Here is a 24342-nt window from a genome sequence, read left to right on the forward strand (position 1 = left end):
AACTACACAAGGAGGACTAAACCAACATAACATACATTATTAAAGGTTAATACCTAAGGTAGAAAGGAAAAGAGTGAGAGAGAGAGAGAGAGAGAAAGAGAAGGGGACCTCACCACTCCCTGAAGCTTGAACTGGTCGGGGTTCCCAGGTGATGGTGGTAGCTCAGGGTCTTGAGGGTAGAAGACAGGCAGAGTCCCCAGCACGATCAGTCAGGAGAATATGGAGTCCCAGTGGAACTGATGCATAGTTTGGATCTAAGCATCAGAACACTGACTGGAAGGTGAGTAGGGATTTTTGTAGAGAAAATACAATGGTTCAAGGGAGAACACTAGATTTGTTTATGGTTAAACTGATGACTCAAGGGTTTTCTTTAGGCTAGACCAGGGGTCCCCAACCCCCGGTCCGCGGCCCGGTACCGGTCCGCGGCCTCTTACAAACCGGGCCGCGAACCGACCCAGTGGACCTCCCGCAGGCGTGCCTGCGGGAGGTCTACCCGAGCCGCGGGACGAGTGCTCCCTCCGCAGTCATGCCTGCGGGGGAGGTCCGCTGCTCCCGGGGCTCCGGTTGAGCTGCCGCAGGCATGACTGCGGACGGTTCGCTGGTTGCGCGGCTGCGGGAGGTCTACCCGAGCCGCGGGACGAGCGCTCCCTCCGCAGGCATGACCGGTCCCTGGTCCTGAAAAGGTTGGGGACCCCTGGGCTAGACAATAGGATGGTGGTGTTTTCTTCCAGGGAGCTCACAATCCAACTTGGCTGCTTCCGTATTTTGGATATCAATCAAGGATTCATTACTAGAATTGGTCTGATAACTGCTGAGCTGGGTGTGTGCAGGCGTAGGTTTATTAGAATCTGGAGCAGAGATTCCCATGATGCAGTGCTTCCCTACTTTTTCAGGTCCCAGAGTTCAGTGCGGTTCTCTTTCTCCATTCTGTATGCAAATTGAGATGTCTCCCTGTCCAATCTTTCATGCAGATGAGGCTAGGGGAGTTGTCTCTGTTCTTCATTCTGTATGCTAATGGAGATGCCTTAATCTTGTCACCCTTGTCAGAAGGGGTCTAGGTGTGTCTTCCAATGCCCTTCACTGCTCTCTGCAAATTTTTTCCTCTGATGGGTTTTGGTTTAAGCAGAGACTGGTGTGTGTGTGTGTGTGTCTTTCATGAGTCAGACTGGATACTGCACCCTGGTTCCCCAAGAACACAGAGCTGACTGGTATCAATGTACTGAGGGCCATATTCTGCCCTGGGACGTGTGTGCCTGACTCTGATTCATGTATGCACTCGCACACATCTGAGGATGAAATTTGATCTCAACTTCTGAAAAATATTTAGGATTGTATCCCTGCACACGAGTTAATTTGGCATATATACTTCCTGTACTTTAAGTTGTTTGGATAGCATAAGTCATGTTGATCTTTGATATGCATTGTAATAAATAAAAATTAATTAAAGTTGATGATTTTTATTTCAGTTTTAAGAAATGGAATGTGGCAGACCATTATGTGGAAAGAGGTAAAAAAACAATTTTTAAAATGTTTTGAAAAAGAATTACTTTTGATGGAATGATTCTAGGATGGGGCAGAGCCAATGACACTGGATTTACAATGCCTAACGAGTCCCCTGTGTTGGGGGAATCCTTGGCTGCCTGTTTAGGGCAGCTTTTTTGTGGCTGCTTTGCACTGTGGTAGCAATGCAGAGCTCTCAGATCTGGGCCCCAAAATTGTGTCCCATTCATCTGTTTTTTGAATAACAGTTGTCCATTTGTTACTTTTATAATAGCAATTAAATATTCTATTACCATAGAGACTAGAACCCTGTGCTGTTTGCTCCTCTGAAGCACATTGCTTTTATTCCAATAAAAGTTAAATTAGTTTGACTGCAATGGCACAACTTTATTAATATTGTTTTTAACAACTTTATATGTTCCCCGCAGATCTATGGGAATTTTTTTCTCTGAAGTCTTAGGCCCAGATCTTCAAAGGTATTTAGGCTTTGGAAGTTAGGAGTCTAAATACCTTCAAGGATCTGGGCCTTATTTAAAGACTTATTTAACTTTGATTGGGCCCCAGAAATTACCAATGAGAACTTTTCCCTATAAGAAGTTAATATTTTTTGAGACCAGGTTCTACAAACCCTCAATCACAAGGATAATCTGTACAGGTATAACAAACCCCTGTGAAGAGAGAGCCAGCACAAGGCCTATGCACGGACACATAAATCCCACATAAACTCATTTTTTTTAGGATTTAAGTGGGACTTCAGTGGTGCATAAGCCTGGTTCTTACCCTCTGCACAATTGTGAATTTAACCCCAGGTGAATACTCTGATTGTATTTAATGAGGTTACTCATGTGAGTACAGATTTTTCAGGTCAGGCCTGTGGCTCTTAGAGAATTTATTATAAATCTATATTTACCAGAAAGTCCAAAATAGCTTTTTGAGCTTCATTCTGGTAAGTGATAAATAATGTACATCCCTTGTAACTTTCTGAGAAGGACTTTGAAAACCAAATCAGGAAATTAAACCCATAAAATTATATTTAAACAACAGTAAGGTTCTGATGAAAACCAATGAATCCCAGGAAATGTAAAGCTGATGCTGAGATGTGCCACTATCTCTTAATTTTTCTACCAGATTGTGAATTAGAGATGTCACATAAGGCTGAATATGGAATGTTTTCACATTGTGTTACAGTCTTCACATTTAAACAAAGATTCTTGACTATATGTGTTTCATTTTGAGTCACAAGGATTCCAGTTTATCCATTATTTTGTCATAATTACTCAGCTGTGTTTAGCATATCACCTGTTTAAAATATCAGAGCTGGTTTATTAGAAGTTATTAGACCTGATCTTGCTACCATTGAGGTCCCTGAGAATTTTACTTCAGTGGGAACAGGGTCAGGCTTGAATTCTCCAATGAAGTTTACTGTTATAACAAACAAACTTGCCATCTACTTTTGGACACTGCTTGACTTTTCAGAGTCCATTTCGGCATTAGGATTATGTCTTGATGTTCAATCTCAATTCAGCAGTTCATAATTTGTATGAACAAGGACAGATGATGTGCGGGCCCCTAAATGATTCCATTGTGTCTAGGCATGAGAGCTGTTGAGCACCTTCAACTCCCATGAAAGGTAATGAGAGTTGTGGGTGCTCAGCATCTCTAGGAACAGGCCACGGAGCATCTAATCAGGTGACATGTGAGAAGTGAAACACAGTTGCTGATAGCGTTCAAAGCATCTACCCCTAGTTTGTGTTGCTACATACTAGAGCACCTGCTGATGTTTAATGCTACAAGTGCTTAAGATGAAAAGCATCTAATGTGAGAAGAGTTCAAGTAAGAGGAGACTAGCGAGCTGGTGAGTAGTGAGAAAACATGGAACCGAGAAAGAAAAGGGAGGAGAAGAAGTCAGAGGAAGAGTAAAACAGATAATACATTAAACAGATGAGGTAGAGACAAAAGCAAAGATAAGAAAACTTATGTCACCTGGGAAAGTATCTCTTATCAGCTGTCAAGAAGAGCCACTGTGTACAGACAAGCTAGTTCAGGCAGTGGAAGGAGTGATAAGGAGCGGCTTAGTTACCTTATTTAAAGTAAGGAAAAACTGAGACTTGAAACTTACTTCTGAAGTTATGTATTTTTTGTCTGTGGTGGACACTGTTTCCCTTCATTAAATGTGTGAAATGAGCCCTGACGTTGAACTTCTATCTTCTCAATGGAATATAACCAGACTGAATTCAAAGCATCACTGTAGATGTTCTTTGTAAGATACAGAACTCTTCCTCTCTTTGTGAAGGGACTAGTTAACAAATTAATAATCCGGATGAACAATTTGTGTTCATTTTCTCTTCTTCCCTGCTGCTGCACTCCTGCCCCTGTATCAACAGGTGGCAGTAGGAGACATTGTGAAGGTCACCAATGGGCAGCATCTTCCAGCAGACATGATCATTGTATCTTCCAGGTCAGATATACTGAGTGGGTGTGACATGATGCTTCTGCTGAACTGAGGTTTTAAAGAAATTATTTTTATCATTAGGAAGTGTAAACTTAAAGATCTTAGATGCCAATCCCCTCTCTTCCTCGCAGTGTGAACTGGATAACAACATTTCTATATCAAAAAGATACATTTGCCTTATCAGGGAAAGAAATGATCCTATCCAGTCACACTCTCATTTCATTTGCATTGTGAATAACTTCTCAAGAGCAGCCAGGTCAGATGGTGTTCAAATTGATGGTGCTTGAATCTGAGCTAACTAGCATTTTGGGAAATTGACTCTGTCAGATTTGTAGGGAGGGGATTTGGTATGACAAAAGCTGAGTGCAGTCAAATTGCTCAGTGATTTTTGAAAGGCCTCTCACTTCTAAACGGTTTTCACTGCTTTAAACAAAAAAAAAAAGGACACTGAGGTAAAAAAAATTGCAACTGGGAAGCACGAGCTGTCCTGAGGTAAAAACACAGGGAAGACCCAACACTTTAGTTTTATCGTGAGGTAAATTCACTGAGGACAAGGGGGGTGTAGAGCTGTTTAGCTCATGATATAACTTGTCCTCACTGTGTTTTTTACCTCAGGACTGCTCCTGTATGTTACTCACCCCAAGGTATAAAATACACCCTTTTTAACAGTGAAGACAAGCCTTCAGAGGATTTTGCAGCTACGTGATTTTTGGTGGTGGTCAAAAGAACTTGTCTTTAGTTTTATTTCCTTGTATTAATTCAACTGAAAAAAATTCCAGCAAGTTCCCCCTACACTTGGTGCCCTGCCCCCAAGTACTTGTGCTGCCTTCTTCCACTGCAGAGTTAACTGGAGTTATGTATGCTCAAGTTACTTCTCTTGAGTTAGCCTTGCTTGAGAGAAAGCAGTCACACTGCAGAATAACATTTGAGCTACTATGTCCACTGCTCTGGTGCTTCACTTTTCATGTGTGTCACTAAAGTTTAGTCTACACTACAAACTTATCCACACCCCATGGCAACCTAGTTATACCAACTTAACCCCTGGTGTAGACAGTGCCAGGGCTTCTCTTGTTGACGTAGCTACCACCTCTCGGAGAGGTGGAGCACCTACGCTGATGGGAGAAACTCTTCTTTTGGTACCGGTAGCATCTTCACTAAGTGCCGCAGCACTGTACGTGTAGACAAGCCCAGGGACTTCTGGGGCCATATCTCATGGATCTTTGCACTGCAGTTAGATGAGCTAACTGTCCTCTCTGGGTGCATGGGAGCAGGGCCGGCTTTAGCAAGTGCGGGGCCCGATTCGTACTCACCTGGCAGCGCTCCAGGTCTTCAGGGGCACTCAAGGACCTGCTGCTGAAGACCCAGAGTGACTGAAGGGCCCGCCGCTGAAATGCCGCCAAAGACCCCACGGAGAGCCGCCGTGTGAGTAAAATTTTAAAAGGTGCCGGGCCCGATTCCGGGGAATCGTGTGAATTGGCCTAAAGCCGGTCCTGCATGGGAGAGAATTGTGAGAAGGCATTGGAGGACTGTCAGCACTCAAGTGGAACTAGCTTGGGCCACACTCTAGAGTGGTCATGCTAGCATCTGCTGAGTTGCGCTCTCTGAAGTTTTAGACTGTACCCCCTGATGGGCCAGCCAACTTGTGTTTAAAAGCACCACCACACTTGAGTTAGGAGCAACATTTGAGTTATAATTTGAGTTAACTTTGCAGTGAAGACAAACCCTAGGACTGCAGGTCTTATCTTCACCACCCAAACATCAAACCAGGGATCTTGTGGGTGTTCTCCTTTTCTCTAACTGATCCCCAGGCCCTGAAATTCCCTCCTGGAGAAAGAAACAGATGACTAACCTTCTGAGAAATGTCTTTTCTGAGCTATTGGCCTACACTTCCTGCCCTGCCCTCACTTACTGTCTCATTCTTGTGTCACCAAGAGAAGCAGTGTCTCTGGTGGAGATAGATAGCAAAAGGTAAAAATGAAGATCTGAAATTGTAAAAGTGACTAGAGTTTTGGGGTGCTGCAGTTTTAGGGTGCCCAACTGAAATTCCATCAGTTGTCCTGAGGGTGCTCAGTAAGTCTGAAAAATATTGTCCCTTTACTCATGACTCAGGTTGAGCACCCAAAATCTGAGGTACCTCAGATACCTAGTTGGTTCTAGGATTTAGGTCAAAATTTAAAAATAAGATTTATTTAAATAAAAGCCCAAAATTATTATTGATTATTTATTACTAGCCAGATGACTCCCAAATTTAAGTGCAGGTAGGGGATACAACCACATTCTAATCAGAATGGCAATTTCCAGTTTTGAGGGATACTCATTCCATTTTGGGATTTCTCCCCCAACATTTTATATTTAAACTTTCTTTCCCACTTACCTGCTTCATTGGGGTTTAGTTCTTAAGCTACACGGGCCAAATTATTCTGTCAGTACCACCCCAATAACGCCACTGATGTCAGTGAGGTTACACTGATATAGTTGAGGGCATAATTTAGTCCTGCATATGCTGTTTAATTTACAAAATGCTTTGCTTTTAGTACTGGCCATTTCTGTTGTGGTTTTGCTTTTACCATGGTAGCTTTGTTATGTACATAACGCTTCTTTGTGATGGTAATAATAATAATAATAAAATAGCCCTCAGTTCACCAGAAAGCTTTGCATGCTCTGCAAGGATGGATTGTTTGATTTGTATATGGTATGTGCTATATTAAGGTATTGTGTGCCATGTGTGTACAGGTATATTGTTTTGACTGATAAAAATAAATTAAGGAGTCATTGTCTATTATTTTGATTATTCACATAAAGATGACATCAAGGGATCTTACAGAAAGCAGAAATTCTTAAGGCAGAAAAAAAAAGACCAAAAGCAATTAAAGATCATAGTTGGATCTCATTTGCACTGGGTATAAGAGGCATTTTCAGCTACCTCTACAGATGGAGGGGGAGGGATAGCTTAGTGGTTTGAGCATTGGCCTACTACACCCAACCAATCCTTAAGGGGGCCATTTAGGGATCTGGGCCAAAAATTGGGGATTGGTCCTGCTTTGAGCAGGGGGTTGGACTAGATGATCTCCTGAGGTCCCTTCTAACCCTGATATTCTATGTGAAGAACTGTGTGTAAAACTTTCTTGGCCTGTGATACAAGTGTTGCTTCTGATCCACCATCTAGATTACAGTGAATTTGCTGTTTATAATACAACCAAAAATATGGACCATAGTGGTTTATGTACAGTAACTCCTTACTTAAAGTCATCCTGGTTAATGTCATTTTGATGTTAAGTTGCTGATCAATTAGGGAACATGCTTGTTTAAAGTTGTGAAATGCTCCCTTCTAACATCTTTGGCAGCTGCCTGTTTTGTCTACTGCTTGCAGGAAGAGCAGCCCATTGCAGCTAGCTGGTGGGTGGTTAGAACCAAGGTGGACCAGCAGCCTCCCTATCAGCTCCCCTAAGTTCACTGTGTAGCAGCTGCCTGCAGTTCAGCTGTGTCCCTTCCCCCACTGCCATGTGCTGCTCCTGCCCTCTGCCTTAGAGCTGCTCCCAAAGACTCCTGCTTGCTGTACAGGGCGAGTGGGGAAGAGGAGGGCTAATGTAAGGGTGTCTCCCCCTCCCCCCTGCTCCTGCATCCCACTTACCCCATCTTCTATAGAGCAGGGGGGACACACAACAGAGGGAGCTTCTAGGCAGTAGCTGCGGTCTCAGGAGGTCTCAGCAAGCTGATTTAATTAACAAGGAAGTGTACTTAAGCCTGGGGTCAGCTACTTAAAGGGGAAATGCTCATTTTTTTTCCTCTCACACACAGGGTGTGTGTTTCTGTCTGCCCTCCCTCCTTTCCTGCTGCCTCCTAGAGTTTGAGAGTTAACCCTTGAAGGCTCAGTCAATTGCTAGTTCATTTAGCAGTGAGGCAATCCCTGGGAAATATCCCACCCTCTGACTCCTCCACCTCAACCAAGCTTCACAATCATCATCACTGTGTACCAGTATTAAATTGTTTGTTTAAAATTCATACTCTGTGTGTGTGTGTGTGTGTGTATATATATATATATACACATATATAGTGTTTTGTCTGGTGAAAAAAAATTTCCCTGGAACCTAACCCCCTCATTTACATTAATTCTTATGGGGAAATTAGATTCTCTTAACATCGTTTCACTTAAAGTTGCATTTTTCAGAAACATAACTACAACATTAAGTGAGGAGTTCCTGTATTAGAGTCTGTAGCGTCCATTGGATTTGATCTTAGTTTGCCCATATGTGAGAAGCTGGGAACCTGTGTGCCAGCTCCCATTGCTGTCTGACTTCTAAAAGAAAATGTATTTCTCTGTAGACCACATATATATCTGTGTATATGGCTAGATCTGCATACCTGCATCTGTCTGGCATTCAGGTGTCTGTCAGTCAGGAAAATGGCAGCAATACAAGGGTTAATTTAAATCTGATTGCTTCAGGAGGTATAGAACAGCATCTCAATGTATAGAAAGTAGTCTGCAAAAACTGGAAGATGAAGTGCGTATCTGGGTCCAAGTAGGCAGTGAATGTGATACATAGCCATAAGTGAGGATGTCTTTTTAAAAGATACACTCTAGGAATTATTTTGGAGGAGTTCTGTGGCTTGTGCTATAAAGGAGATCAGATGGTCATAGTGGTCCCTTCAGGCCTTGAAATCTATGAATTTATGAACTACAGGGCATGATAAGTGAGTACATGATAAGTGAGTACAAACTCTGGGCAAGATTCTAATACTCCTCGGACAGACTATTCCAGCCAGAAAGAGGAGTAATTTCTGTAAGACAGGGTTGTGTGGGGATGTAAGGGCACAAACACTCTAGTAGACCACACCCCTTGAGTCTAACCCTGGTTCCAGAATACCTCTTTGTGGCTCCAACCACAGGACACCTGCAGAGTAGCCTCTGCAAGTTTGGGGGGAACTAGAATTAGGGAGGTGGAACATTAACATCTTCTGCTGTCCTTACAGCCAAGGCTTTTTGGTGGGTTGTATGAGCAACCTATAGCCAGATTTGGCTCTATGGGGAAAAAAAATATGAAGGGAGCTGGTGCCTAACTGCCCTCAGTACTTTGAAAATCTCCCCTGTTTTAATGTTGCTATGATTTTCTAGCATTCTTGCTCAACAAATCTGGGGAAGAAAAATTCTAGAAGGAGAACTTGTCAAAAGTGAAACAGTTGAGTTATTAAATAATGTGAAGAATTGAAGCAGAGGTTCTTTAATATTTGTTCTTTAATAATGATGTGTACTTATGTTACAGCTCCTTGTTTTTGCTGGATAGCATCTGTACTGATTCAGATAGAAGTGTTCTTTTAAGAAATCATTTAAGTCATTTTTAAGTGAAGTAATTTTAAAAGGGATTTTTAAAAAATGGCACTCTGTCATTCACCCTCAGAATTTAACTTTTTGCCATATAATGTACCGAGAATAGTTATAGTTGGGTACTTTCAAAGCACAAGTAAGGCTCAATGTAATTGTTTTATAAAATGTTTAACCATGAAAATTTTACTGTGCTTCCTGCAGTGAACCTCAGGCAATGTGCTATATTGAAACATCTAATCTTGATGGGGAGACTAATCTTAAAATACGACAGGTAAAATCACATTTATTTTGTTAGTGTATACTGTTAACAAGGAAGTCCTGTTTAGCAGTTAGGAAAGAGACTTGGGTGTGAGGAGATCTGGATTCTAAATGCAGCTGTATAGCTCTTGACTAGTTACTTAGGCTCTCGCGGCCAGTTTCTGCATCTGTTGAATGGAGGTGGTAATAATTGCTATACAGATTTGTTGAGAGACTAAATTAAAGAGAGGCGTGTTCCTATGGATTTAAACATGGGAATGGACATCAGGAAGATCCTGGCTATGAAGCTTATGTCTAGTGTGGCCTTCAAAAAAATATTTAACTTCTCTGCCTCACTTTCCCCCTCTCTAATAACAGCAGTATTATTCCCAGGGCTGCTGTAATTACATGCTCCTTAAGTGCTTTAAACATGAATTTACTCTCTCTTGATCTGACAGGACCTGCATTGGATGACCTTCAGGTCATGTTGCAAAGCGTATGGGCCTGATTCTCATTTACACTGAGGCTGCCTTATACCACCCCGGCAGCGTAAATAGACCGTTAAAGAGTGTGAATTAGATGTATCCATTTCAAGGCTCCTTTACGCTGCCAGAGAGGTGTAAGGTGAATCAGGGCCTGTGTATTTACCCATGCTTTGTCCGACTCCTTAGTGTGAGCACCTCAGTCTTTGGGTGGGGAACAGCATGGAGCTGAGATTGGTACTTTTGCGTGAGTAAAAAGAATTAACTGAGACTCTTATGCACATCCTACTTAAGGGGATCCCCGTAATCACAGAGACAGAGGCCAAGCTCCCACCATCCTCCTGCCCATCCCCAACATCCCCTGCAGTGGTTTATCAGAGCTGATGCAGAACCCTTGGAGCGTGGTGTCCCTTTACATGCCCTCTCCATAGCTTGTGCAGCATGGATACAGTGGCTGTTCTGTACCGGGGGCGTCAGTCATTTTGTGCCCATGATAAACTTCACCCAGAAGGACACATTTTATTTTATGCAAATATATCTGTAAAATATAAGAGAATGTTTAGAGGTGAGAGAATAAGTTTGTATTTTAAATGTTTGGGAAATGTAAAGTTATCAGAGAAGGAGAGTTAGAGATTCTCCTCTTACTTACCCCGGTGTCAATTGGGAGTAACTCCATTTAGTCACTGCAGCTGCTCAAATCTAAAACTAGTGTGCGAGGAGAATCAGGGCATTGAGCACATTAAGATGCAATTGCATGTGATTGCAGCATACCCCTGACAGTATCAAAGCAGCACTTGGAAACCTGTGTACTTCACTGCCAGATGCTTAACAAATCAAAGAAACCATTATGGTTTACTAAAGGAACTATCAAAGGTAGGAAAGTGCTGGGTTTCAAGTACAATAAGCCATGACAAGTGTATTTGAAATACCACGATTTGATTATTACACACTATGCTTGTGTTCAGAGTTGGAATTTAGCTGCCCAAAGTAGAGACCCAGTTTTGTTGACACTGCTCTTCATTTATAAGAGGTGCAGGATGTAATGTGTTCCTCCCGGGGTGCCACCTGGAACTGAGATACCACTGAGCCCTCTGACTCACCGACCTGGGCTCTCTCTCACCCTGTGCTGTTGTGACAAGCTGCAGACCCACTACTGGTCCTACACTTCCACCAGCATTCACACAGGCAGGGATGCACCCAGCTGCAGTTACATGGAGGCTGACCACTCACTGCATGAACCAACGATAGAGAGGCTACAGCCAAAATAACCACCAGCTTCCCAGCCTAGGACCCCAGGGCTGTACCATCCTGCCCTGGTCAAAACCCTGACCAGTATGAATTGATTTTCCAGTTCGGCTCCCCCTCACTGGGGAGAGGAAATGCAACAGCCTTTGCCCCTTGAGCTAAGATTTCAAAGCACTTCATTCAAAGTCACTGACTTTAAAGGAAAGACAAGTTTATTAACTACAAAAGGTAGATTTTAAGTGATAGCAAACAGATCAAAGCAGCTTACCTAGTAAATAAACAAAACCTCAAACTAAATTTAACATACTAGAACAGGAGTCGGCAACCTTTCAGAAGTGCTGTGCCGAGTTTTCATTTATTCACTTTAATTTAAGGTTTCGTGTGCCAGTAATGCATTTTAACGTTTTTAGAAGGTTTCTTTCTATAAGTCTATAATATATAACTAAAATAAATAAGGTTTTTAAAATGTATAAAAAGCTTCATTTAAAATTAAATTAAAATGCAGAGTCCCCCGGACCGGTGGCCAGGAGCCGGACAGTGTGAGTGCCACTGAAAATCAGCTCGCGTGCCGCCTTTGGCACGTGTGCCATAGGTTGCCTACCCCTGTACTAGAAGGATAGGATATGAATTAACAATCTCTCACCCTGACTGATGGTACAAGCAGGCTTGCAGGTTCTCAAGGCACAAGCTGCACTTGCTTCGGATCCCCACCCCAGTTCCAAGTCCTTTTGCTTAGGAACTTCTTTTAGGTGTTCAGTTGTGGGGGAGTGAAGAACAACAGATGATGTCACTCCCCGCCTTATATAGCTTTAGCATATGGCAGGAACCCTTTGTCCCAAACTCAATTTGTGGAAAAACACTGGTATCCAAGATGAAATTCCATGTCATGTGACCTGGTCACATGCCCTTGCATACCTTGCTGAGTCATAGCAGCCATTACTTACAGGCTGTCTGGAGCATTCTCAGGAAGGCTCACCAGGTGGAGCATAAGCTTCTCCTAAAGCCTATTGTTTTTCCTAATGGCCCATTACCTTGAATAGGCCCTTCATAGCCGACTATCTATCTGGAAGCATTTTGCCTAGTGGGTGTCACCCAGGTGTGATTACATGTGAAATACAGATACACAGTCAATATTCATAACTTCTGATACAAAAATGATACGTGCATACAAATATGATAATCATATTTAGCAAATCATAACTTTTCCAATGACAGCTCACGTGACCCGTCTTGTACAAAATGCATCATAATAATGCCATTGTAACTTACAATTCATATTTGAAAACATTTATATTTGCCTCCATTTTAATTTTGTTTGAGAAAATGTGATTGTATCTACAGTCTGATACCAAGGACAGTAGTCTGGAGCGGAATCCTCTGCAGATTTTATTTATATATGGGTCACTGCATTTAAAAAATGTGGACCTGATTCTCCAACTGCCTTACAACGTGGAGTCTCACATGAGCAAACAAGATGGAAAATGGGTTTATGGCAGTGATTTACACTCCCTTTCCACTCCCTTCACTCAAGGGTAACTTATGACACTAGGTAAAACGCAGTGAAGAATCAGGCATGTGGTTTCTAAATTTCAGAAAATTGTCTGTTTGAGTATGGTGATACATATGATAAATTTTATACTGCCCTCCCAATAAACTATTACATTGGGTTAAATTCTTGGCTGCATGTGCAGTCTGCACTGAGTGCAATAGGATGGGGGAGCTGCAAAGGAGCTGGATGCAATTTAAGTCAAAATTGGATGTGTTCATGAAAGAGATGCTCTAGGAATTATTTTGGGGAAGTTCTATAGCTTGTGCTATACAGGGGGGGCAGACTAGATAACAATGATCCCTTCTGGCCTTGGAATCTATTAATCTGTGGTGAGTTAGCAATCACCCCTGAGCAAGGGCAGAGCATGGTTGTACTGCTCCAGGAGCAGCCCATGAGGGAGTGTGTGACTTAGCGTACATGTGTCAAGAAGCTACATTGCCCCATGTGGGAGGAGGGCAGAACCAAAGCTGCTCTCATTCCTTGTTTCTTCCCGCTCCCTCCTGCCCACTTGTGCCAAGTGGGGGAGTGTAACAGCTCGGTGAAGCCTGTTTTCCATCCAGCACTATGGATGGTTGTAGAGGCAGCTGGCACAAGCTAGTAAGGAGGTGCCTTATGCCACTTTACTGCCTTGAGCGACCATGCAAGCTAGGGCAAAATCTGGTCCTTATTAAGTAAACAATTTCTGTGGGGCTTACAGAGCCCCTGAATCCCATAAGCAGCAGAAGCAGCTCGAGTACTAAGTCAATGTACTAAGCTATGCCTCTGTCTCTCATTTGTTGGGACACATTATAGAACAACATGTGGAAAATTAAACTAACAAGGAAAGTTGATTTGACAGGCATCTCCTCTGGCTTGGTCTCTTGCAGGGGTTGACTCAAACTGCTAGTCTGCAGTCGAGAGAAGACTTGATGAAAGTGTCTGGGAAGATAGAATGTGAAGGACCCAATCGTCACCTCTATGACTTCATTGGAAACTTGCGCTTAGATGGCCAAAGGTATCAACTTCACTGAAAAATGACAGTTGTCTTCTGTTAAGAAATATGTCTTATGTGTATGTGTGCACCGTGGCTTCTTTGGCAACATAGAACATAAAGGTATTTCTATGGGTGACTGCTAACTGGTGCATGAGCTGGATCATCAGCTAGTGTAAAATGGTGTAGCTCTATTGACTTCAATGGACAGTCTTTACCTTAAGTGGTAGAGGCCTGTGAGTTCTGGAACTAGAGGACCTGGGTTCAGTGTTCCCCCTAATTCTTCACACCCGTGTGCGGAATTAAGTTTGTTATATGTACCAATATGGAGGTGATGTGTGACACATCACCTTCATATCGGTGCACATAACAAAATTCATGTGGTGGGGGCAGGGCTGGCTTTACGAACAGCAGGGCCCAATTTGAAAACCCGGCGGCGGTCTGGGGCTTTGGCGGCACTTCAGCGGCGGGGGGTCCGCTCCGGGTCTTCCGCAGCACTGAAGGACCCCCTGCCACCGAAATGCCGCCGAAGACCCGAAGACACCCCCCCTCCCGCCACCAGGTGAGTAAAAAAACAAAAAAGACACCTAAGGTGTGGGGCCCTCTTAGGTGCGGGCGCAGGGCCCCATTCCGGGGAATCGGCTTAAAGCTGGCCTTGGGTGGGGGTGGGGCCAAGGGGTTCGGAGTGTGAGAGGGGGCTCAGGGCTGGGGCAGAGGGTTGGGGCACAGGAGTGTGAGGGCTCCGGCTGGGGGTGTGGGCTCTGGGGTGGGGCCGTCAGTGAGGAGTTTGGGGTGCAGGAGGGGCTCCGGCGGGGAGAGAGGACTCCCCCCAGCTCTCTCTCCCCGCAGCAGCACCTGGGCTGGGGGAGAGAGGTGCCTCTCCCTCATGCAGCAGCTCTGGGGCTGGGGCTGCAGGATAGGCACCCTCCCCCGGCCCCCACAGGTCTGGGCTGGGTTCAGGGAGGGGAACCCCGGCCACGACAGGTCTGGGCCAGGGCTGGGTTCGGGGAGGGGTGTCCCGCGACAGGTCCGGGCCAGGGCTGGCTTTGGGGAGGGGTGCCCCGTCACAGGTCCAGGCTGCGGCTGGGTTCGGGCAGGGCTGCCCGGGTTCAGGGCTGGGCTGGGCTGCCTGGATTTGGCCCAGGGAAAGGGTGCCCCAACCGCAGCAGGTCTGGGCTGCGGCATAGTTGGGGTCGGGGGGGCCGTCCTGGTTGTGGCAGGTTGGGGTCCGGGCTAGGTTGGGGCTGGGGGAGGGGTGCCCCTCCCCCGGCCAGGGCCGCCCGGGGGGGGCAAGAGGAGCAATTTGCCCCAGGCCCTGGGCCCCACAGGGGCCCCCACAAGCATATAGTATTCTGTAGTATTGCAACTTTTTTTTTATGGAAGAGGCCCCCGAAATTGCTTTGCCCCAGGCCCCCTGAATCCTCTAGGCAGCCCTGCCCCCAGCCACAGCAGGTCCCTCCCCCAAGGCGGGTTCCCTGAGCGCCTGTGCCGCACTAAATAGGCTGCTGCTCAGGTGTGTAGCTTACAGGGAATTTAGCCAGGATTCCTGTCCTGCCTTTGCAAATGATGATTGTTTATTATGGGAGAAGTGATAGCCCCTTCATAATTGAGCTTGCAACCACAGTTCCTTTTTAAGGGTAATTTAGCTCCCTCTTGTAACTCTTAAAAGTTGTATAAATTCAAGTATTATAATCCATAGAAATTAAAGTGCTTTAAAAAGAAGGGGAAGTGTCATTATGCTCATTTTATAGGTGGGGAAACTAAGGCCTGGTCTACACTAGAAAATTGTCAGTTTAACTACGTTGCTCAGAGGTGTGAAAAATCCACACCTCTGACCAGTGTAGTTAAGCTGACCTAAGCCCCAGTGCAGACAGTGCTAGGTTGACGGAATAATTCTTCCATTGACCAAGCTACCCGCCTGTCGGGGAGGCGGATTACCTACAGCGATGGGAGAACCCCTCCCATCAGCACAGATAGTGTCTACATTGAAGCGCAGCGATTCAGCTGTGCTGCTGTAACATTTCAAGTGTAGATGCCCTCAGGCGCAGAGAGATGAAATGCCTTGCCCCAGGTAACACAGCAGACTAGTGGCAAAGTTGAGACTAGCACCTGACTCCCCTCTGACAGTCCACTGGATCCTGCTGCTGTCTGAAAATGTTGATTACTTAGAGACTAAGTACTTTTTGAGATTAAAAGTCTTTTTAGTGGCTCATTTTTGAAAAGTTTGCCAATTGTCTCGTGCTGTTTATGTCCTTGTGTTTGCTCAACAGAAATCACATTAGCTGGGGTGTTATTTAGGGCAGTCTAGAGGCTGTTCTATAATATGCTGGATGCCAAACTGTGAACTGTAGCCAGCTCCTTTGCAGCTCCCCCACCTTGCTGCACTGTGCAGAGACTGGAACACAGTCGAGGAGTGAACTCAATGTATTTGTTTATGAGCAGTGGCAGATTTATGCTGGAGGTCCCTAAATATTCATTTCCTTCAAAGTGCTGGGTTTTGTAAATGATATGAAAGGGGAGTAACCAAGAAAAGAAGTGTGTGTTCATATAATGAAAAATAACTTTCTTGAATGGTTAGAGTATCTTCAGAGTCATTTCAAATATCTGTACTTATTTTTAATTTGTTCTTGGCTTCTAGTCCGGTTCCCATTGGGCCTGACCAGATCTTGCTGAGAGGTGCACAGCTTAGAAACACCCAATGGGTCCTAGGAATTGTTGTGTACACAGGACATGACACAAAGCTCATGCAGGTAAAATGGATTGGAAATAATATCTCGTGTGTGTTTTGATGGAAATCGGTATTCTCTGTTTCTGTATTCTGCCTGTCCTTATGAGTTGATTATGCAAAACGAAGTGTTGGTCATTATATTTGTAATGCAGTAGCATCCAGAAGCCTCGAGTGAGATTGGGACTCCACAGTGCTGGGTGCAGTATGTGCTCTTTGTACCTGCTAGGGGGAGCTTACAACATACATTTTTTTACACGATGAAGGTTAAGATTTTGTCATAATTATTTTTAGTAAAAGTCGCAGACAGGTCACAGTCAATACACAGTAATTCATGGAAGCCCGAGCCCTGCTGCCCAAATGGGGGCGGGGAGTGACAGCTTGAGCCCCGCTGCCCAGGACTCACCGTGCCGCAAAGGGCTGATGGCCCTGCCTCATGGAGCTGACAGCTGAAGTCCCGTTGCCTGGGGCTGAAATCGCGGAGATCGCCAAAATTCATGGAACCTATGACCTCCGTGACAGAGTCGTATCCTTATCCATGCTATATAGTACTGACACTTTTAAATCTAAATTTAAGTAAGTGCCATTGCAGCCTTCCCAGAGCACCATGATAATGCAAGCTTTTCCATGACTCTCACGCAGAACAGAGAAGTAACAAGGAGAAGTAATGTCATCTGTGACTCCGCAGTACACCCCTGGTCACTTTCTGGAACAAGCAATCTTCTGTGGGCTGTAATCTTGGAAGAAATTATCTACTTCTAGAACAATAAATCCAGTTAAAATCTTTCCATGCATTAATATGTGCCCTGATCCTGCAAGTAGTTCTGTTCAGCCAGGTTCCATCAGACTTTAGTTCGGCTCTTTTACGTTTTAAGGCTGTAAAAGAGAACTATACTTGTCTGCTGTTGAATTGTGTCTAAAAACTTGCAGTGCACAAGAGCGGAGGGGAGGATTTAGGGAGCATTTTCCCCCTTAGAGCCCTGTGCAGAAACTAGAGAAAATTGCAATCCTTGCATTCTTTTGAGGGCAGTAACTGCTGCTCTCTGGTAGTGTTCCCCTGGGAGCTAGACTAGGGGTGGGCAAACTCTGGCCTGGGGGCTGCATCTGGCCCTCCAGGCGTTTTAATCCGGTCCTTGAGCCCCCGCTGGGGAGCGGGATCTGGGACTTGTCCTGATCCGCGCAGCTCCCAGAAGCAGCGGCAAATCCCCGCTCTGGCTCCTACACATAGGGGCAGCCAGGGGGCTCTGCACGCTGCTCCCACCCCAAGTGCTGCCCCCACAGCTCCCATTGGCCGGGAACCGCAGCCAATAGGAGCTGCAGGGGTGGTGCCTGCGGACAGGGCAGCGCGCAGAGCCACCTGGCTGTGCCTCTGCTGCTTGAGGTAAGCACCACCCAGAGCCTGCACCTCTGACCCCCTCCTGTGCCCCAACCCCCTGTCCCAATCCTGGTCCCAGCCCAGAGCACCCTCCTGCACCCTGAACTCCTCATTCCTGGTGCCACCCCAGAGCCTGCACCCCCAGCCAGAGCCCTCACCCGCTCCTGCACCCCAGCTCCCAATTTAGTGAGCATTCATGGCCTGCCATACAATTTCCATACCCAGATGTGGCCCTCGGGCCATAAAGTTTGCCCACCCCTGAGCTAGACCCTCAGAGGTAGGGATGTGGCCTTGTTCTTACCTGCCTTGGCCATCAGAGTGGGATGAATAGGCTGGAGGGAGTATGCTGAGCCCCCAGAAGAGACTGAGCATAGTACATGTCCCCTGTGTCTGACTCACAACAGTAGTCTGTGTATGTGTGTAATACCACCTAGTCATAGACTTCGCATAAATAAAATATTTAACTGGCTGGGGATGGAGTTTGAGAACAAAGTAGCTAAGTCCACAGTTTTAAGACTGAAAATTAACTGTGCACAGAAGAACTAAGGAGAACAGTCCCATCTTTGTATCAGAGGGGTAGCCGTGTTAGTCTGGTTCTGTAGAAGCAGCAAAGAATCCTGTGGCACCTTATAGACTAACAGACGTTTTGCAGCATGAGCTTTCGTGGGTGAATACCCACTTCTTCGGATGCAAGGATGATCTTCTTGCATCCGAAGAAGTGGGTATTCACCCACGAAAGCTCATGCTGCAAAACGTCTGTTAGTCTATAAGGTGCCACAGGATTCTTTGCTCCATCTTTGTAGTTATTGTAATATTATTTAGCAGTTTTTCTCACCATTTGCTGTTGTTATTACCATACTTAAACCAATTCTCAAGGCTGTTTCTTCTTTTGTTCAGAATTCAACCAAAGCCCCTTTGAAGAGGTCAAATGTGGAGAAGGTGACCAACATGCAGATTCTGGTTTTATTCTGCATCCTTCTGGTCATGGCCCTTGTGAGTTCTGTGGGTGCCTTACTATGGAACAGAACACACGGCGAAGTCATCTGGTACCTTGGCTCAAATGGTGAGAGTTTGATTGCAGGTGGCCCATTGTCTATGTGTTAAAACAGTGAGCGCTCATAACGTTTGAGGATTCTATGGAGCATGCCAGGCCATTTATCTTTGCCAAATAAATGCAGAAAGGAGGCCCATAAATAAAAATCAAAGCCAGCAGCTAACTTTATTTGACAATGTATTCTAGAAACAGACTGCAGTAACTGCGGAGCCCAGCTTGCCTGCGAATGTGCTGTTGAGGGTTGCAAGATGTTCCCCCCTCCCAAGGTCTGAGAATGCTGCTAGGCAGCTGTCCAAAAATAAAGGGGGATCATAGACTATCAGGGTTGGAAAGGACCTCAGGAGGTCATCTAGTCCAACCCCCTGCTCAAAGCAGGACCAAACCCCAGACACCTTTTTACCCCAGATCCCTAAATGGCCCCCTCAAGGACTGAACTCACAACACTGGGTTTAGCAGGCCAATGCTCAAACCACTGATGGAGAGTCAAATGCCAGGTGCCTCATACAGTGGTGCAAAATGCCACTCAAAGATGATCAAAAGGCTCTTTATTTCAGTTATGAAAAATTGTTTGGGGCAGTGTAACTTACTGAATTGGGTACAGGATTTGTATTGTCAGCCTCCTTTCTGTCGATCAATCCTTTTGTCTACATACTTCAGCCACAACCTCTTTTCACTAGATCCTAGGCTGGTGTGAAGTGTCATAACTCCACTGACTTTAATTTTATGCTGATTTATGTCAGCTGAGGATCTGTCCCTCTGTGTTTTAGTTAGCCCATCTATTAATTGGAGCTGATGATCTCCCCTATATGGATATCCTGAAGATTAATGTTCACACATTAAGTATTATTGCTGTCTTTATATTTGCTGGACCAGGATGTTCTAGCTTACAACAGATGGGTAATTTTGCAATTGCAAAACTCTGATCCTGTATAGTGTGTGTGTTTTATTGAAGGACTCCATTTTACTTCCATTTTGCTACCTGTATTTACTTATGAGATTAAATAGTAACACAAAGATACGGATATTGTGAAAACACTTCAAGATAGAATATAAATTATTCTGCAGGAGAGAGATTTTTGGCATTTCAATTTATATTACAATCAGTTACAAAATGTGTCAGACATTGGCTATTGTGTTACTGACACTATCTTAAGATGCAGACCTAAATAAATAAATGTCACTGGAATTGTGTAAATCTTTTACTGGTAGTGGTAAAACCGCTGGCAATGGCTGAGCTGTCGTCTGTTTCAGATGAACTGCAGTTATGGTACCTTTACTGAAAAAGATCCAGTCTTTGAGGAGGAGTGGAGTGGCATTGATAGCAGGCTATATAGATCTCAGGAGCCATTCTTCATTGAACTAGCTTTGACTTCAGTTTATGGCAATCATGTTTTTTCCATTTTAATCACTGTTACTGCTACTAGAGGTTTTTTTTTTTTTTAAGAGTGTTGCCAGATTTAATAAAAATTCTACACAGGAAAAATATGAAACACAAGATATGTAAATGACTGGAAGAAGCAGTGATGAAGAGAAACAAATGAAATATGATTTGTAATGGAGAATACTCAAAAGTTATAGGGACTGATCTCACAAACTGGTGTAAATTGAGAATAACTTTGCTGAAATGAATGTAGTATCATTCCTGAAAAACAGGTATAACTGAAGTCAATATATTGTCTCACCTAGGGAGATGCATTTTCAAAGCAGTCTCATGAGTTACACATCGAACCAGTCATTCTTTCTTATTGTCAGAAAAGGGGAATATACTTTATTCTTTCAGAACCAAAACTTCAAACCTGGGTGCCTAACCAGAGTGCCTAATTCTCACAAATGTCTGGGTAGAAAAAAACTTCTTTGCCCACTCAGCTTGCCTCTTGGTTTTCCTTAGAGACTGATCCAAGCTGCAGAAAATTCTTCTCATATCTGGATTTTAAACACTCCCAAGTTCAGAAGCATTGGGACCCAGATTTTGATTCAGCCTGGCATAAATATTGAGACATTTAAAAAATTAGATTTAAACTAGGTTTCAAAGCTTCTGAGAGTTCAGGAGTGTTCATCTCTGGCTCTCACCTCTGCCTCTTCATTTTTTTCTCAGATTCATTTGCCTGGATTCTTCAGTTCCCAGACTCTTAAATGACTGTTTTTCTTAAGCTCATTTATACTGGTTACTTCTATGCATTTATTTGGGCAACTTATCTAGCATATTCACTGCTGGTAAAACCATTTTATTTGGATACCTTATTTAGTTTTAATTACACATCTCCTTGATTGTGATCTTTTTTCAGTTCTCACCGGAGTGAATAGTTCACTGAACTTGCCAACACTGGAAGCTATAAATACATATGTTTGGTGAAAATATTTGGGACACATCTTCTAACTCTATTGAAATATGTGGAACAAAACCAGCTTTTTGGAGAGGCAGAGTGAAAATGTGCTGCTAGAAATAATATCTGGAGCTCTTCAGTGGGGACAGATAGCGTGTATACAGGATTACCAGATCCCTTTGGACTGTAATATGGAATATTGCACTTCTAGTAACCAGCTTACAGAACTAAGAATAAACTCAGTTACTCAGAAATCTGCAGCTTGAGGTCTTCAAACCTCAATTTGAGGACTTCAGTAACTCAGACATAGGTTAGGGGTTTGTTATAGAAGTGGATGGGTGAGATTCTGTGGCCTGCATTGTGCAGGAGGTCAGACTAGATGATCATAATGGTCCCTTCTGATCTTAAAGTCTATGAGTCTATAAATCTAAATCTCATGTTTCACACAGTGTGCACATAGCACAGCTAGCCTTTCCCCTTTTATGAAGTTGATGTAATATGTGTAGGGCCCTGCCAAATTCACAGGCCATTTTGGTCAATTTCAGGGCCATAGGATTTTTAAAATTGTAAATTTCATGATTTCAGCTATTTAAATCTGAAATGTCATGGTGTTGTCATTGTAGGGGTCCTGACCCAAAAAGGAGTTGTGGTGGGTGGGGGGGTCACAAGGTTATTGTAGGGGGGGTCACGGTACTGTTCCCCTTACTTCTGCACTGTTGCTGGTGGCGGCGCTGCCCTCAGAGCTGGGAATCTGGATTTGGTATTGCCACCTTTACTTCTGCACTGCTGCCTGCAGAGCTGGGCCCTCAGTCAGCAGCCACCACTCTTTGGCCACCCAGCTCTGCAGGCAGCAGCACAGAAGTAAGCGTGGCATGATACGCTGTTGCCACCCTTAGTTCTGCGCTGCTGCTGGTGGGGCGCTGCCTTGAGAGCTGGATGCCCGGCCAACAGTCGTCGCTCTCCAGTCACCCAGTTCTGAAGGCAGTGCAGAAGTAATGGTGGCAATATTGTGACCCCCTTAAAATAATCCCCTACAACTCCCTGTTGGGTCAGGACCCCGAATTTGAGAAACACTGGTCTCCCCCATGAAGTCTGTATAGTATAGGGTAAAAGCACACAAAAGATCAAATTTCACAGCGAGGACACCAGATTTCACGGTCTATGACGTGTTTTTCATGACCGTGAATTTGGTAGGACCCTAAATATGTGTATGTATATGTAAATTTTAAAAAACACCTCTGCAAGTTCTAGGCACCCTATGTGTAATTAATATTACAGTAAAACCCAAGCAGCATTAGAATAATCATTCAACAAGGAACTTTGCCAGTCAGCCACCTCTTCACCTCTTTGTCGCTCTGGGAAGACTATCCTCAGCCCTTCCCCAAAGTGCCCTCAGACAGAAGTGTTTTGCAGTGTGCCTGGAAGGTCACCAGATTCAGGCTATTTTGGATCAAGTAGGGGGGAGCAAATTCAGGAGGTCTTACAGCAGATGCCCTGCCAGCAGCCCCGTCATATATGAATATTTTGTTACACAATTGGGAGAATTTCAAACCAGCTCCGATCTTTTATTGATGTAGAAAATAACTTCTGTCCCATATTTAGACATTTTAGGTAAAAAGTCTTCTTTTGTTTATCATCTTTAAAAACAACACATTGGGTGAGATTTTCACTTTTCAGTTCTATTTTATTCTATTCAGGTTCTTACACCATGCTATCTGAGCACTTGTTATGGCAGGGGAACTGGGATAAAGAAGTTCTGTGCACCGTGACAACTCCTGGGGGCATTGTATCTGAGGCAGTCAGAATGGGCTTGATTCTGATCTCCATTGAACCATTTTTTACATTGATTTGCAGAAAGTTAACTGGAGTTTGTCCTGAATTTGTACTGGTGTAAGTGAGATCAGGATAAGGACCATGGTGTCCAGGAGTGCACACAAACAGCATTGTCTACAACCTTCAACAGAATGAAGCATGCTGGCAGGAGTGGAGTGGGGCAGGGCCATGACCTGGATTCAGTTTTGCCCTACCCATTGCTAGCATTGCTTTCTGCACTGGAATCTTGTGTGCCATGAAAGCAAGAAGCAAGATTTTGTTTGGCTCCTGTGTACGGGCACAAGGTAGAAGGAAAATGCCTTGAGCCCTCACCTACCCACATGAGAGTAGGCACAATTTAGCCCTTTTCAATAAATTGAATAAAGTCAACAAACTGAAAAGGTCTGTTTTGCAGAGAGAAAACAGATGTTCATCTATGTATGCCATTGGTTTAAAATGGGAACTCTCCACAGTATTAACACTGTAAAAATGCATAGATGATTGAATACAAACACGTGCCTTGTTAGTGACCTTATCCTATACCTTTGGTCCACAGAAGAGCTCTATGTCAATTTTGGATACAATCTGCTGACATTCATAATCTTGTACAACAACCTCATTCCCATCAGTCTTCTGGTGACCCTGGAAGTCGTCAAGTTTACTCAGGCTCTTTTTATAAACTGGGTAAGTAGCAAGAACAAAAAGTTGGTTAATAAATTGTGGTTTTGAATGTCACATTGGTGTAAAACCCTTAAAATTAAATTTGTCACCTTTTTGTCAGTGTCTCTTTAGTTACTGCCTTTGGCAAGACCAGTTAATAGTTCAGTGAATCTGTTCAATGCCAGTTTACTGGTCCATGCTACCAGGGCTTGAAAACACCACTTGCCTGTAGAAAGGTTTCATGCATGAGTGCCATCCACTTCTGCAGTTTCTAAGCTTCCATTAGAAAAAAATATCTTTTAGCGCTTTTGGTTGCTAGGAAAGCCTTCTGAACACGAAATGAGTGTGAACAGGTAGTGTCATCTTCCTGAGCCTTTTGGCAAACAGTTGTAGTGACTCTTCTGCAACTCAGAGGTTTCCTAAGATTCAGCAGAGTGAAAAAGCACCAGTATCTTGTCATTTTTTCAGTTATCCTATTCAGAACCCTAGGGGCCACTGTGAAAGTAAAACATGGTCAGGTCACTTTCACTCTGGTGGTGCTTGAGCTGCAATGTTTGTCCACAGAGTGCAGGTTGGGAGTGGCTAATGTCACTAAATAGTGACGTCACTGGTCAGGTAAGGAACTGAAGTGGTA

The 24342-nt window shown here is 44.2% G+C and overlaps 1 protein-coding gene across 2 annotated transcripts in view; it reads left to right on the top strand.

Moving 5' to 3' along the window:
• ATP8A2 (ATPase phospholipid transporting 8A2) overlaps positions 1-24342 on the top strand; it is a 637783-nt gene that overhangs the window by 138125 nt on the left and 475316 nt on the right. Inside the window, exons 6-12 of one of the 2 annotated variants that reach the window (XM_045017301.1) lie at positions 1467-1507; positions 3885-3958; positions 9477-9546; positions 13655-13782; positions 16397-16508; positions 18756-18921; positions 23605-23732. In XM_045017301.1, coding sequence (XP_044873236.1) covers positions 1467-1507; positions 3885-3958; positions 9477-9546; positions 13655-13782; positions 16397-16508; positions 18756-18921; positions 23605-23732 — 719 coding nt within the window. The remainder of the gene's footprint in view (positions 1-1466; positions 1508-3884; positions 3959-9476; positions 9547-13654; positions 13783-16396; positions 16509-18755; positions 18922-23604; positions 23733-24342) is intronic. The other variant, XM_045017311.1, reaches the window with a different exon arrangement.

This window comes from Mauremys mutica, chromosome 1 (genome assembly GCF_020497125.1).
Source record: "Mauremys mutica isolate MM-2020 ecotype Southern chromosome 1, ASM2049712v1, whole genome shotgun sequence".
In the NCBI taxonomy this organism is placed as follows: Eukaryota; Metazoa; Chordata; order Testudines; family Geoemydidae; genus Mauremys; species Mauremys mutica.